The sequence below is a fragment of the Chlorocebus sabaeus genome, chromosome X, assembly GCF_047675955.1.
Source record: "Chlorocebus sabaeus isolate Y175 chromosome X, mChlSab1.0.hap1, whole genome shotgun sequence".
NCBI lineage: Eukaryota > Metazoa > Chordata > Mammalia > Primates > Cercopithecidae > Chlorocebus > Chlorocebus sabaeus.
Genome location: NC_132933.1, coordinates 146,408,076 through 146,424,295, shown reverse-complemented (window position 1 = coordinate 146,424,295; position 16,220 = coordinate 146,408,076). Strand labels below are relative to the sequence as shown.

At 40.6% G+C, this 16,220-nt stretch overlaps 1 protein-coding gene across 1 annotated transcript; it reads right to left on the bottom strand.

Moving 5' to 3' along the window:
* Positions 1–5,353: 5,353 nt before the first annotated feature.
* On the bottom strand, positions 5,354–6,102 carry LOC103232884 (testis-specific basic protein Y 1-like). The gene is made up of 2 exons (XM_007993243.3): positions 5,899–6,102; positions 5,354–5,707 (listed from the first exon to the last, which is right to left on the bottom strand). Exons 1-2 carry the CDS (start codon positions 5,998–6,000, stop codon positions 5,417–5,419), a joined length of 393 nt encoding a protein of 130 aa, XP_007991434.3. The 5' UTR covers positions 6,001–6,102; the 3' UTR covers positions 5,354–5,416.
* Positions 6,103–16,220: the final 10,118 nt, after the last annotated feature.

The window sequence follows — 16,220 nt, the reverse complement described above, 5'->3', positions numbered from 1 at the left end:
ACCCCTCAGTCTGTGGCCAAAGACCCAAGAGCCCCTGGCAAACCTCTGGTGTAAGTCCAAGAGTCCAAAGGCCGAAGAACTTGGAGTCTGATGTTCGAGGGCAGGAAGCATCTAGCACAGGGGAAAGATTAAGGCTGGAACACTCAGCCAGTCTGTTCCTCCCAATTTCTTCTGCCTGCTTTATTCTAGCCGCAGTGGCAACTGTTTTGATGTTACCCACCCAGAGCGAGGGTGGATCTGCCTCTCCCAATGCACTGATTCAAATGTTAATCTCCTTTGGCAACACGCTCACAGACACACCCAGGAACAATACTTTACATCCTTCCATCCAATCAAGTTGACAATATTAACCATCCCGGAAAGTTGTAAGCATCCACTGTAGCACAATGGGCATATAGTTCACAATACTGTACCATGCACCTCAACATTTGTTAAGAGTGTGTATGTCGTGTTGTGTGTGTTTTACCACAAGTTTAAAAATACTCCTGATTATCTTATTCCATACACTCAACACCTTAGCAAACCTTAGTACGTCACTGCCCTTTTCTGGCTGCATGGCGTATCAGAGAAAGTGTGGGTTTGGAGTCAGACAAGCTTCGGTTCAAGTACTAGGTGATCTGGAACAGGTTACTTAGCCTGGCTGGTCCTCAGGGTCATCTTTTGTAAACTCAGGATGGAATAAGACAGCCCCATCTATCTTCCAGCACCGTTCTAAGGATGACTCATAGGCATTGCTCAGTCATGGCAGCGATTATTATTTTTTGATTAGCATCTATCCCTCTCCCTGGACCATGGTAGGTGCCCAATAAATGTTTGTTGAATGAATAATTTAATTCATTATTAAAGAATTTTTATTTTATTTTACCCTGCTCCTTGCATTTTTTTAGTGCAATTACTCTTATCTAGTTTTGAGTTGTATCCAAATTCTCAATCTAGTTAAGATTCAAAATTACATATCAGCTTGCTGGGCTAGCACTTTTCCTTACTCCTCTCCCTGAAGGGTCCCCAATTCTGTTTCTATTCTGTGTCTTTTTTCCCTACTTCTGTGGACATGTGTCCAGGGCCCCTTGCCGCCAAAGCCCTTCAGCTAGTTATTCTCCAGCAGAACATTTTTCTGCCAGTGAAAATATTTTCTTTCAGGAATTGACTGAAAGCTGTTTTCATAAAAACTTCCCTGTGTGAATTGAGCCTATAATTATCTTGCTCTTTCTTAGGATTTCTGCAGAGCTTATGCACACCTAAAGCGTGCCAATTCACACTTGGTTCTGGGCTCTATAGTAAAGTCACAGAAACATGACTCCTGTCACGAATGCAAGCTAGGAAGTGGTCCCTAAAGCAGGGAATGTGTCTCGAATGCCTCTTCAGTCCTCGTACAGTGTGTAATACAGTGCTGCTTCCACAGCGTTGAGCAGCAGTCCTTAAGAGGGTGGAGTTTAGAATTTGATCTTTGCAGCCCTGAGTTTTAATCCTGACTCTATAACCTATAAGCAGTATAAGAAAGGTACCCAAACTGTCTGTGTCATTTGTCCAGTGGGGACACTACCCATTTTACAGGGTGTGATGGTTAATTTCAGGTGTCAACGTGACTGACTGCCTTAAGGAATACATCAGGAACTGGTAAAGCATTGTTTCTGGGTGAGCCTGCACATGTATTCCTGGGAAGAATGGTGTGAGCTGGTGGACAGAGTGGGGAAGATGCCCTCAATAGAGACAGGTGCCATCCAGTTCTCTGAGGGCCCAGATAGAGGAAACAGGGCAGAGGAAGGCACTTTCCTCCCTTTCTCTCCTGGAGCTGAGACTCTTCTTTTCCTGCCCTTGGACATCAGAACTTCAGGCTCTTTTTATACTGAGAATTACACCATCCACTTCCCTGGTTCTGAGGTTTTTGGGTGTGGACTGAGTCACACTCCTGGCATCCCAGGGGCTCCAGCTTGCAGACAGCCTGCCCCGAGACTTTTCACCCCCTAATTCCCCTAATAAATCCCCTCTCATCTATCTTTGCTGATCACCTGTTGGTGTCTCTCTAGAGCCCCGATTAATCCACAGGGGTAATGTGAGGGAGAAATGAGGACGTGCATGGGGAGCATTTCACACCCTGCCTGACACATGCCCAGGTCCAATGGGCTGCAGCTGCAGTTATTCTAGAACTTAGCATCAGTGTTCAAAACAGTGGAAGGCCTTCCCTCTGGTACCCGGCCATCGCATTGAGCTTCTCCTGTCATTTTTCAATTCCAGAGTGTTTTTGAGAGCAATTCTATGTCCCGTGTATCACTGACATGGGGTCAAAGAAAATTCATAAGTGTAGGGATCTGAAACTGGGAATGACCAATGAGTCAGAAAGTTCTTAGGAGTCAGGAGCAGAGGAAGCTGCATGGTCAAGGGGAATCGACGTGAGCCTTCCTGCCATGTGTCCTATTTCCTGTGGTCTAATGAGACAGAGACATATGTATGTAGACATCATCTCATGCTGAGCTCTTTAGTATGTACAAGGTGTTTTCAAATTTTCTCACCAACTGTCTTTGACAGCTGAGAATCTGCAGATCACCTGTTGTTCACGACTGTTGTCAAAGGGATCCTCCCTTTAGGGACACAGGAAGATTTGCCTAAAAACATCAGAAAGCTTTGATATCTATTATTTTATTATAAAAGCCAACTACAGCTTTGCTGTTATATTACTTCGGGTCTTTACTCATTCCACTGTTTACTTTAAGCCTCAGCTTGTGGGTAGTTGGAGAAGGAGGGAAAATATTTAACACTCTTATTAACTAATTTAACTGTGTATTTAACATGTAGAATCAAGAAAGACTTAAAGGAAGATGTAGTATTTGTGAATGTTCCAACAAATTAAAAGATTATTTAAATTATTGATTTCTGATTAAATCACTGTCTATAATGAATTAAAACAGTTTGTGAAAATAAATTCACTGATATTTTTGCATTTATAATTTCAAAATCATAATAACTTTCCAAAGCTGAAAATGCCTGAAACACAGGTCTGCCAATCATCACAATAAAACATGAAGCCCCAGTGAAAGAGCTAGTCAGGATGGGTTCCCAACAAATAGCAGTTGAAGCTCCTATTGCCATGAAATGATGAAAGAAACACGATTTAAGTGTCATGGATAATTTTTTCAATGCCAAAAGAATCATCACAGACTGTTTTGGCTTGCAGAGCTTGAATGGAAATATGGCATTAAAATAAGGTGCACAACATTAATTCTTGAATGTAATTTTGAAACACATTGCAAACTTGTTCCCTAATATACACCAAACCCAAAAGTGACCACTGACAAGATCAGTTTACTTCAGCTTTTATGCTGTCATTATGGAAAAAACTATAGCAGAAAGTTCACCAATTGCCCTTTGGAAAGAGATATACAACCACAGCCAACAGGCTTTCCTAAAAGACAGCAGGAGCTTTTCATGCGGACTTGTTCCCATCCATAACATACAAATATTTATTGGTCAGGGTCTATACAGCCTTGCAAATAAACAGGCTTTGAGTTATACCAAGCATGCTCATCTTTATATGGTATTTCCATATAAGAAATACAAAAGAAATACACCACAAAATGATGGCGTTCAGGACATGGGGCAATGCCCTATTTCTGCATCCTAGGTTTCATAGGATTCCATAGGAGGCAGCTACAAGTTCAACATGCAAAGCTCTGAAATCTCTTCCTAAGCTAATGAAGTGAAGCCCTGACTGCACCAAGGAAGGGATGAAACAGAATTCATCTGTTGTTTCTCAAATGATGCTACTATCTCTTCTAAGCCACCATTAATTTTAACATCTTTAAAGATATAAGAACAATCTGTGTAACAAGTGAAAACTGCCTGTAAAGTTAGTGCTTTACATCTCAAACGCTTATCATATGGGAAATTCGTATTTTCATAATCACATAAAAGTTTAACATGTTATTCATTATAAGATTAAAGGGCATGAGTTATTCTGTCTGTGTAATTATTAACAACTGGAAATTAAATTGTGATAATTTTGTACTCTTTTCTTCTTAAAGTGAGAATTTCCTTTCTCCTTTTGCCTGAGAACCATGCTTGAAAAATACTAACGCCTTACCTTCTAAAACAAATGATTATATATAATATATAAATATAAGTATATGTTTTATATAGGTATTTATACATAAAATATATATTTATATATAAATATCTGTATTCTACATAAAGCATAAAAATACATATAAATATATAAATATGTATAGTAGGTTCTAGTACATATACAAAAGACCTATGTATTTTGAACATGTGTATATATAATCTATATACATTTATATATTATATAAATATATAATCCATATTTCTATATTCGTATTTATATATTTTATATATAAATATATATAATCTATATAGGTTTGTATATAGTAAATATAGTTGTATATTGTATTTTATTTACATATATTTAAATACGTTTTGTACAGTAAATTCTACTATATATAGAAAAGACCTGTGTATTTCTGATGTATGGAAATATGAAATGTACTTTTTGTCTCCTCAGTTGCAAAAATAAAAAGGCTTTTTTCAAGTAGACAGATTTTGCCCTACTTTGAATTTTTCTTCTTAATCATATTAGATTGTAGGGAGGGGACGCTGAAAGGAAAGAGGATGGAGATGATTCTTGCATCGGTTTCTATAAACGAAAAGGTATTTTAACAATGAAACCTAAGTAGGTAGAATCCAGTTCTTGGTACTTGGTGTACGTGCCAGCAAGATTGCATGAAGAAACAAACGTTACAAGAAGCGGAGTCATCCCGTGAAGGGGAAATTTGTTTCCGGTTCTCAGCCGTGACGGAATCCTTATCCTCCTGTCTGGCTAACTGTGACATGTCCCTTTGACCTCAACCCCGCGGGACCCCACTTCCCTCCCTCCCCCACATACCACCTATTCCTTCCTTCTTTCCTCCCTCCCTCCCCACACCCCACCTCTTCCTCCCTCCCTCCCTCCCCACACACCACCTCTTCCTCCCTTCCTCCCTCCCTCCCCTCACACCACCAATTCCTCCCTCCCTCCCTCCCCTCACACTTCCTCTTCTTCCCTCCCTCCCCACACCCCACCTCTTCCTCCCTCCCTCCCTCCCCTCACACCACCTCTTCCTCCCTCCCTCCCTCCCCTCACACCACCACTTCCTCCCTTCCTCCCTCCCTCCCTTCACACCACCTCTTCCTCCCTCCCTCCCTCCCCACACCCCACCTCTTCCTCCCTCCCCCCTCCCCACACCCCACCTCTTCCTCCCTCCCTCCCTCCCCACCCCCCACCTCTTCCCCCCTCCTTCCCCCCCCCCCCACCATCAGAGAACACAGAGTCACTGAGATCATTTTGCAACACATTCATTTTATTGTCTTCACCAGGGGCCACCGTGCTGGTGAGATCTCTGAGGTCTGGCGACTGGAACTGAACTTAGTCGCTGCTCAGCGAGATGGGGTAGTCGGTGGCCGCCCCCTCACTCAGCGGCTCCTCCAGCTGGGACTCCTGGCTCAGGGGGTCGTCCTGGGTCCCCTCGCTCACTGGCTCCTCGGGGGGCAGCTCATGCTGAGGGAGCTCCTGGCTGGGCTGGTCACTGGGGCCGGGGGCCGCTGGCCCGCTCCCCGCCTCAGGGGCCGTCGCCGCTGCCGCCATCTTGCTCGTGGCCCGTTTCTTCCCGCGTCTCCCTCCACGAGCTGCTTTTCCCTTTTTGGCAGCTCTGGTAGCCTGGAAGGACAACAGGGAGATGCCAGAAGGGCTCTGGTTGAGGGAAGAGGATGGAGGAGGCTGGGAACAGGGACGTTTCCTCAGAGGCCGGCGGGCCGGGTTGGGGGGCTGTGCCAGGGGAGGCCGGGAGAGGATTCTGGGGAGGAAGGCGGCGAGGGGAAGCCGAGGAGGAGCTTGGGTGGGTCCCTCACCTTCTTCTTCGGGCTACTGCAGCTCTGCTGAGAAGAGGACTTCCTCTTTCGGCTCTCCGTGGTCTTGGCCGGGGATCCCGAGGCTCTCGGCTTCGGACTCATCTTCCACAGCTCAACGTCTCCCAACGGTCACCCGCGGGCTGCCTGGGGTCCCCGTATATACCCCTCCCGCGGTCTCGGGACAATGAGGCGACCACGTCCCTGAGCTGTGATTGGTCAACACCCCACTACCCAGCCAATGGGAGCCCTGGGCGGGAAGGGAGGCCTTTGACGTCACAAAGCACCAGCACGACCTGACTGAGGGAGGTGGCGGGGAGTGACATCTGAGGAGGAAGGCAGGGTGCGCTGGTTGGAGAAAGGGAGATTGGGGTTAGCACGCCTAAGGATAGTTCCCAAACTGACATGGCACCCCGCCTAAACGCCCCATGTTCAATTTTGGCAGATCACGTGGCACGGGAGGGTATTTCTGTCATATGGTTCCCTGGACCCCCCCCACTCAGTGGTACATTCTATTTCTCCACACCTGCCATCATTACCCAGTTTCTGTGTCACCTACCTAAAATCCCTCCATGTTAACTGGGACGGGTTGCGGGCTATACGAAGATGTCAATTGACCAGGCACAGTGGCTCAAGCCTGTAATCCCAGCACTTTGGGAGACCGAGGAGGGCGGATCACCTGAGTTCGGGAGTTTGAGATCAGCCTGACCAACCTGGAGAAACCCCATCTCTACTGAAAACACAAAATTAGTCGGGCGTGGTGGCGCATGCCTATAATCCCAGCTACTCTGGAGGCTGAGGCAGGAGAATTGCTTGAACCCGGGAGGCGGAGGTTGCAGTGAGCCGAGATAGTGCCATTGCACTATAGCCTGGGCAACAAGAACAAAACTCTGCCTCAAGGAAAAAAAAAAAAAAAAACTGTCCATCAGTCATCCCTCTCTCCTACAAATTCCTCTGCTGCACTTTGAGGACCATTCACTTCTTGGATGCGATCAAAGAACTTTTCCATCTCATTTCCTTTTCCCACCGTCCACATAGTGCCCCTCAATGTTTCATTCTCATGGTTTAAAGCACTGGCTTCAGGCGGTGAAGATCAGCAAACACACTCGCTCAGCTGGGTCTGTATCAAGCTGGGTTCCTCAGAGAAGGAGAAACTAAGCCAATAGGATATTTGTGTGTGTGCATGTGTGTGTGTGTGTGTAATATATGTCATAAACATCTATTTGCTATTGTATGGTATTTATTTACGAATAATGTTATATATATGATATGCGTTAAACAATTGGCTCACACATTCACGCACTGTGGGGGTCTAGGAAGCTGAAATATGTAGGGTAAGTGAGCAGCCTGGAAACTAAAAGCTTCTGCACAGTCAACAAAATGAAAAGGCAGGCTATGGTTTGGGAGAAACAATTGTGAACCATACATCTAATAATGAGTTAATATCCAAAATATATAAAGAATTCACACAGCTCAATAACAAATAAATAGTCTGGTTAACAAATAGGCAAAGGACTTGAATAGGCATTTCTTGAAAGAAAACCCACAACTGGCTGACAGGTGTATGAAAATGTGCTCAACGTCATTAATAATCAGAGAACGCAAATGAAAACCGCAATGAACTATCACCTCACACCTGTTAGGACGACTATTATCAAAAAGTCAAGAGATGAAAGGTAATTATAGCAAAGGTGTGGAGAAAATGAAACCCTTTTAGGGTGTGCAGAAAAGGGGACCTTTACACGCTGTTGACAGACATGTAATTGGTACAGCCGTTACGAAAAATAGTATAATGGTTCCTTGGAAAATCAAAAAAGATCTACCATATGACCCAGCAGTTCATCTGTTGAGTATGTATCACATCCCCAAAGTGAAATCCACATCTCACAGAGATATCTCCACTACTAACTTATTCTAACTCATTAATCACACAGGAAATTAGAGTTTCTATTTGCAAAGAATGTTTTTTTCACCATTCTGGTATCAAATATTTATTCTAGCCATCTCTTCTTATTTCTTGCTTTGTAATAACCTAGGTACTACTACCCATTGATAGAACTAACTCATTATTCCAACAAGAAATGAGAAATGTCGAGGAGAATGCAATGTTATACTTTTTGTCTTCAACCAGTTATTCTGTTTTATGGAGGATTCTGTGTTTAACTCTTACCCAGGTAACTCTAGTTACCATATCCATAGTACCTAGTCAACAATCCTATAAACATAAGAACACAGAGTTGACTAGAATGGTTACTAAACTTTCTATGTTCAACCAGTTTTCCTACTAATTGTTAGTTGTTTATTCAACTGTTTGCCTAGGTACCACTAAATGTCTAGTTTTATGTCACTAAGACATAAGAAGTAGTGTTGAAAAGAATTTGTTTATTTCAAGTACTGGCTTCATCTAGTTATCTCTAGTTAATTACTCACTTGGATAAAGTAGATATCTATTGTATGAGGCAATATTTCTAACATGAGGTTGGAATTTTGCATTGAGGAAAATAGTTATTCAACTCCCTGGCATAAGCCAGTTATCTTCAGCTTCCTGGTATCAATTACTTGGTCTGGCTAATTCTAGCTATCTTTAGCTTGGTGATTAAATGTTTACCACCAGATGTCTGTGGTAATTTATTATTCCAACAAAACAGTAGAATGATAAGGAAGGATTTTGCTTTTTCCTGGCATCGCATAGATATTCAAATTATCTCCAGTTATCCTTTGTACCTTTTTTTCCTGGATAACTCTCAGCACCTATCCATCTAAGTTCTTATCCCAACTAAAATCAATAATTGAGACTTGCAAAGAACATGAGTTTCAGGATCAGGTTCACTTGGTATTGTAATGATTGTCAGCTGTTTCTATGTAATGCTTTTCATGGGAAAGCCCAGTTAAGTAGAATTTGTATATTAACTCAACACCAACAAAATTATATTTGACCAGACTAGATTCCCTATGTTCTACATTCCACTGAACTATTCTTGTTGTCTCTATTTTACTACTTACTTAGGTACATGACTTACCTGTAGTACTAATTCGTTATTCCAACAATAACTCAGCAGTAACTGGTAAGAAGAAAGTGATTTTATTTTTGAAATTTATTTTTATTGAGGTAAAATATACATACGTAATGTACCCTCTTTACCACTTGTAAGTGTGCAGTTCAGTGGTAATAAATACATTTATATTCTTTTATTTCCCCTTCATCCCCCTCTTCCCCTTCGGGCCTCTGGTAACCATCACTATAGTCGCCATCTTCATGAGAACCACATTTTTACTTCCCGTAGATGAGTGAAAACATGCAATATTTGTCTTGCTGTGCCTGGCTTATTTCATTTAACATAATGGCATCCAGTTCCATCCATGTGGCTGCAAATGACAGGATGTCATTCTTCTTATGGCTGGATAATATTCCATTGTGTACATATACCACATTTTCCTTATCCATTTGTCCGTTAATGGGCACTTAGGCTAAATACATATTTTGGCTATTGTGACTAGTGCTGCAGTACACATGAGCATGCAGATATATCTTTTTGATGTACAGGTTTGTTTGTTTATTTATTTATTTATTTACTTCTTTCTTTCCCTAGCAGTGGAATACTTGGATCATATAGTAGTTCTACTTTTAGGATTTTGAGGAACTCCATACTCTTCTCTGTAGTGGCTATAGTAATTTATGTAATTTGAGGAACTGTGAGAATGTTTTCCAAAGCCACCATATCATTTTGCGTACCCACCAGCAGTGTATGAGCATTCTGATTCCTCCACATCCTCTCCATCACTTGTTATTATCTGATTTTTTATTACTCTAGCCATCTTTGTGGGTGTGAAAAGGTATCTCACTGTAGATGACAAATTATTTAGAGGTTAACACTCGTTTATGTGTTGAAGCATATGGTCAAGGCTGAGTATTCATGAGGCCAGTAAAATGAATCTATTCAGCCACACAGTGAGAAGAGAGTGTTTGCAAACAAACAGACAAGAAAATGAGATGCATCCAGACATTCCCAACCACACTCTTCACTCTTCATAATGCATCGTTGTCTCACATAGCCTGACTGGAAGACAGCATGGATGATCCTTTGTAAACTTATTGACATTGTTATGATTCCAACATCATACCCCACCATGTTTGGTTAGCAGCAGCAATTCCATCCGGGAAAGAGAGAATGTTTTGTTTGTTTTGCTCATGGTTTTACCATCTGTTGAGAGACAGAATTATCCTTCACCTCTTTGGCAGTGTCTAGTTGATGAAAAAATCCTCATAATTCTGTTTTCTAAAATGAATTTGTGTTACAAAATTATTCAGACTGAGAATGAGAACAATTTGGGGAGTATCCAGGCAATTCAGTGTTCCAAATTAATTTGGGATATAGGTCATGGCTGCCACCATGAAATATGCACATTTGTCAAAGATGTTAAGACTCTACTACTCAAGGCTTTCACCTGACCAATATCTCACCTCCCCTAATACAGCTCCCATCAAGAGGCAAGCTTGAATTCCAGATATTATTTTCCTCATCCTTTTCCTGTGATGTAGGCTGTTAATATAGAAGATGTTATTGATGATATGATGATGATGATGATGATGATGATGACAGAGTGTGTCAGAGCATTGAGCACTTCTCAGCTGGTTTCAATACTTGGGCATCAGGGTTTTTCCTTTGGAGACAGCAGTGATATTGGATAATTTTATTAGTGCCTGACTCATCAGGACAACCACTGTCTCGGGCCTACCAACTATCCGTATCTCCTTTTTAAAAAATAAACATACCTCAAGCTTACTCAGAAAAGTAACGAAACTGATTAAACCCATCAATGCCCCTAGATTCCCTTGCTGCCTTGGGTGGCTGAGACTGCAAACTCTTTGATATAAAAAGACAAAGATTTACTTGCAAAACCTTCGTTCTTTCGCTCTTTCTTCTTTTTTCTCGACTAGAGATCTTAAGCATGGAGTTGTTGCACTATCTTGTAAACACAAGGCATGAGAACGAAAGCCTGGAGCCTAGGGATGTGGTGGTTTCATCCTTAGAAAAAGAAGGGATGGGCCTAGCTACCTAAGGGTATCATTGAGCCATCACACCAGCTCACAGCTCAGCACTGAAGCTGGAATAATGTTGCTTTTCTGTTATCTGAATCTGAGTCAAATCCTGTCTGATATACTCTGTCAGCTGCAGGGATCTGAGGATTGTTTTACAGCTCAGTACATTGAAATATCCCACATTTGTCTCTGTGATATTTGGAAATCAAGACCACTTTGAAGAGATGTGCAATGAAAATGGAATGGAAAACGAAAATGGAAAATGGAATGGAATTCAACTACTGAAGTGGTCTTCATGATGACTCCAGACTTTTAACATGAGGTGCCAGGTAGGTAGTAGATTCCTTATCAAGCTAGGGAAACTGGGAATGGTGAAACATAATAATAAGATGAAAATAAAGGATTCACATTTGGACATAATGAGTTGTGAGACACTTGCAGAAATCAAATAGAAAGTGGGAGCTTAGAAAATGGATCTGAGAAGAAGTCAATGCATACATCATCAGCAAGGTGATGAGGAACAGTTGAGATTATCCATGGAGACTCTGTGGAGATTGCTGAGAGTACCCACCGCACATCCTCAGCAAGTCCAGCACTGAGAAACTGATTAGAGGAGGACCCAGTAGAAAGGACGATGAGGAGAACACTGAGAGGCAGAAGGAAAACCAGAATAATGTGAAATTACCAACTCCAAGAGAGAAGCATTCTAGGAAGAGATCCCATTCAGCTCCCATCAAATGATGCTTAAATGGACTTAAAAGAAGATGCAGCATAGTATCTATTGGATTTTCCAAGATAGAATTTGTAACATTATACAAATAGCTCTGAGGATGATGCCAAGTAGAAAAGGCTGAATAGAAAACGGTTTCAAACATAACATGATTATTTAAATAGAAATACATATGTATATTTGTGTTACTGGACTCTGAGACTAATATACACCTTCTCTTGGACACAATTGATTTCCAAAGGCAGACCGAGTTACTGTTAGGTGGTGAGATCTGGAGTGATTCTTATCTTCTTTTTAATATATGCTATATTTTTTTGTTTATTTTATAGATTTTCAATCATTTCTTGATTAATTATATTAAGTGACAAAAATAGCCAAATAATGTGAAGTCCATTCATGTCTTCATTTAAACTAATCCAGTTTTTATTGACAGGCAATATGCACAATTTGGGAAATGGTCAATTAACTAATGTGTTCATACCAGTCACAGTATTTCTTCTTTTTTTATTAGAGACAGGGTCTAACTACATTGCTGATATGGTTTGTCTGTGTCTCCACCCAAATCTCATCTTGACTTATAGCTCCCATAATCCCTATGGATCATGGGAGGGACCCAGTGAGAGGTAATTGAATGATGGGGGCAGGTTTTTCCCATGCTGTTCCTGTGGTAGTGAATAAGTCTCATGAGATCTGATGGTTTTATAAATGGGAGTTCCCCTGCACATGCTCTCTTGCCTGCTGTCATGTAAGATGTGCCTTTGCTCTTCCTTTGCCTTCTGCCATGATTGTGAGGCCTCTCCAGCCATGTGAAACTATGAGTCCATTAAACCTCCTTTTCTTGATAAATTACCCAGTCTCTGGTATTTCTTTATAGCAGTATGAAAATGGACTAATGAAATTGCTCTGGTTGGTCTCTAACTCCTGGGCTCAAGCAATCCTCCCACCTCAGCCTCCCAAAGTGCTGATATTGCAGGCATGAGCCACCATGTTCAGTCAGTCCCAGAATTTCTGAAAGGATTGATCTTCTCTTTTTGCCTTGTCCTGACATTTCTAGATTAGACAAAAATTATTTCCTTTTGAACCAAGTTTACTATAATAAATAACGCTATGTCAAAAAACCATGGGTAGCTTTAAACTCCTTTAAATTAATAGATTGTTATAATTCCAACAGTATCCCACTCTTTTCCATCTCAAAAACCTGCCTCATAACAAATGCTCCTTTTGCAGAAATATTAGCAGAGCATTTATTTAATTTTTTCATCAAAGAATAACAGCAAAACAAGAAGGACAAATATGCATATATGCATTGGTATCCCAGAAGACAATATACACGTAGTGTATAGGAAATAATCACAACATCAAATTGACAAAACTATGCATCTTTAGTGACTTCATTATTTTAAGATCATGGAGACCCATCTGTGGTCGATGAGGCAAAACTGATAGCTGCCTGTTCTTGTAAATAAAGTTTTATTGAAATTCTGCCACGTTCATTAATTTACATATTGTCCACGGCTGTTTTTTCGCTATGAAGGCAGAGATGAGTAGTCGTAAAAGAGACTATATTGTATTCAAAGCCTAAAATACTTTCTATCTGGTCCTTTACAGGAAAAGGTTGCAGAACTCTGATTTAGAGCGTCTACTATGTGCAAGTAACAGAAAAAGAAACCTCTTCATGTGGTTAAAACTTAGGGCAATAACAAAAGTATCAAAAATACTGGAAGAGGTTCCTAGAAGATAGAGAGATGATTTCCAGCTGGGTTACTGCAGAGGTTAACAGGAGAAGAATGTAAATGAGGCTTCTTTCTTAAGGCAAGGATGTGAAGCAAACATAGCTGGAGAACTTGGTCCTTTTCCATTGGGCTGATGTTTCCTGAAGACTGTCCCACTTTCTTGATGAGAGCTCCTGAGGGCATGCTCATCTTTGACTAACCAAATGTACACCAGTCCACTCAACGTTCTAAGAAGGTCTGCAGAAATAAATGCAGAATTTCTCAAATGCATAACAAGTCATGAAATACAGTCTGGGGAATGATCTTGTAACTACGCAGAATGAGGTAATGTTTTGGGAGCAGGAGTGCAATATTCTGGGAAAGCTAGACTTGGGAGAAATTCTATATAGCCAGGAAATGAGGTGCTAGATGGATGGTTGAATGTTGGCCGAAAATAGTCAGAAAGCTTTGCTGCTCATTTGCTTGTTGAAATTTGATAACTAACAACCCAAAAGTTTTGGGAGCCTTTGCACAAGTATGATATTGACAGAGGTAGCAATAACCTAAATACAAATTAAAATAATTCCTAATCCACTTAGAACCAGCTGAACTAATGATATTGGCTACATGACCCACTAAAAACTAATAATATTTACTTCTTAAAATGTGTCCAACAGTGTTTGAACACATGCATTGAAGGAACACGTAATAGCAGTTTCTATAGCTAGCAAGAAGCTGAATCAGAAAAACTTGACCATGCACTACACAAATTTCCCTGCCTCTCTTCTCTCTCTGCATTAAATTCTACCGAGAGAAGTTAAAGGTCTGCTTTGTTTTTGAATAGATCTTAAACATGATGATTATTGACCTCATACCCAAAGTCAATTAATACTGAACAAACTCGAGATAGGCTCATTCAACCAAGAACAAAACAAGGATCCCCATATAGATACGATTAGTGGAAATTCTGCACGATAAACTAAGACTTGGAGTAGAAATGAAAGGTCCAAATATTGGAAATGACAAGGAAAAATTAGATTTATTTGCAGATGCTCTGACTGTCTGCTGTAAAAGCATGATGATCTATTATTAGAGGGTTGAGCAAATTGATTTGTTCTAAATTATTTTAATGTATTTTATATATGCCAGATATAAGTAATAAAAAAATGTTTAAGCAGTCTTGAAATAATAAAATACACAGTGTAAAATACATTGAGATATACTCTGTAGGGGACAAGTTTCCATCAGCCCATATACATATATGTGTGTGTGTGTATACGTGTGTGTGTATATATGTGTGTATATATATGCGTGTGTGTGTATATATATATATATGGACATATGGGCTAAACTTCTGCCTTAATAAAAGCAACGTGCCTTTATTTTATTTTCTTTTTAAACTAAATTAAATTTTAAGTTCTGGGATACATGTACAGAATGTGCAGGTTTGTTACATAGGTAAACGTGTGTCATGGTGGTTTGCTGCATCTATCAACCTGTCACTCAGGTATTAAGCCCCACATGCATTCGCTATTTATCCTGATGTTCTCCCTTCCCCCGTTCCCCTGACAGGCCCAAGTGTGGGTTGTTCCCCTCCACGTGTCCATGTGTTCTCATTGTTCAACTCCTGCTTATAATTGAAAACAGGCTTTGTTTGGTTTTCTGTTCCTGTCTTAGATGGCTGAGGGTTATGGCTTCCAGCTCCATCCATGTCCTTGCAAAGGACATGATCTCATTCCCTTTTATGGTTCATAGTATTCCATGGTGTATATGTACCACATTTTCTTTATCCAGTCTATCATTGATGAGCATTTGGGATGAATCCATGTCTTTGCTATTGTGAATAGTGTTGCAGTGAACATACACATGCATGCATCTTTGTAATAGAATTATTTATATACCTTTGGTTACATACCCAGTAATGGGATTGCTGGATCAAATGGTATTTCTGGTTGTAGGTCTTTGAGGAATCACCACACTGTCTTCCACAATGGTTGAACTAATTTACATTCCCACCAACAGTGTAAAAAAGTTCCTGTTTCTCCACAGCCTCACAACAGCCTCACCAGTGTCTGTCATTCCTTGACCTTTTAATAATTGCCATCTGACTGGCATGAGATGGCATCTCATTGTGGTTTTGATATGCATTTATCTAAGGATCAGTGATGTTGAGCATTTTTTCATGTTTGTTGGCTGCATAAATGTCTTCTTTTGAGAGCTGTCTGTTCATGTCATTTGCCCACATTTTAATGGGGTTGTTTGATTTTTTTCTGGTAAATTCGTTTAAGTTCTTTGTAGATTCTGGATATTAGACCTTTGTCAAATGAATAGATTGCAAATTTTTTTCCCATTCTGTAGGTTGCCTTGTTTACTCTGGTGATAATTTATTTTGCTGTGTAGAAGCGTTTTAGTTTAATTACATTCAATTTATCCATTTTTGCTTTTGTTGCAATTGCTTTTGAGGTTTTCATCATAAAATCTTTGCCTGTGCCTATGCCTTGAATGGCATTGCCTACATTTCCTTCTAAGGTTTTTATAGTTTTGGGTTTTACATTTCGGTCTTTAATCCATCAAGAGTTAATTTTTCTATAAGGTGTAAGGAAGGGGTCAAGTTTCAATCTTCTGCATATGGCTGGCCAGTTTTCCCAGCACCATTTGCTTGTTTTTGTCAGGTTGGTTGAAGATCACTTGATTGTAGATGTGCAGTCTTATTTCTGAGATCTCTATTCTGTTCCATTGGTCTACATGTCTGTTTTTGTACCAGTACCATGCTGTTTTGGTTACTGTAGCCTTGTAGCATAGTTTGAAGTTGGGTAGCGTGATGTCTCCAGCTTTGTTCTTT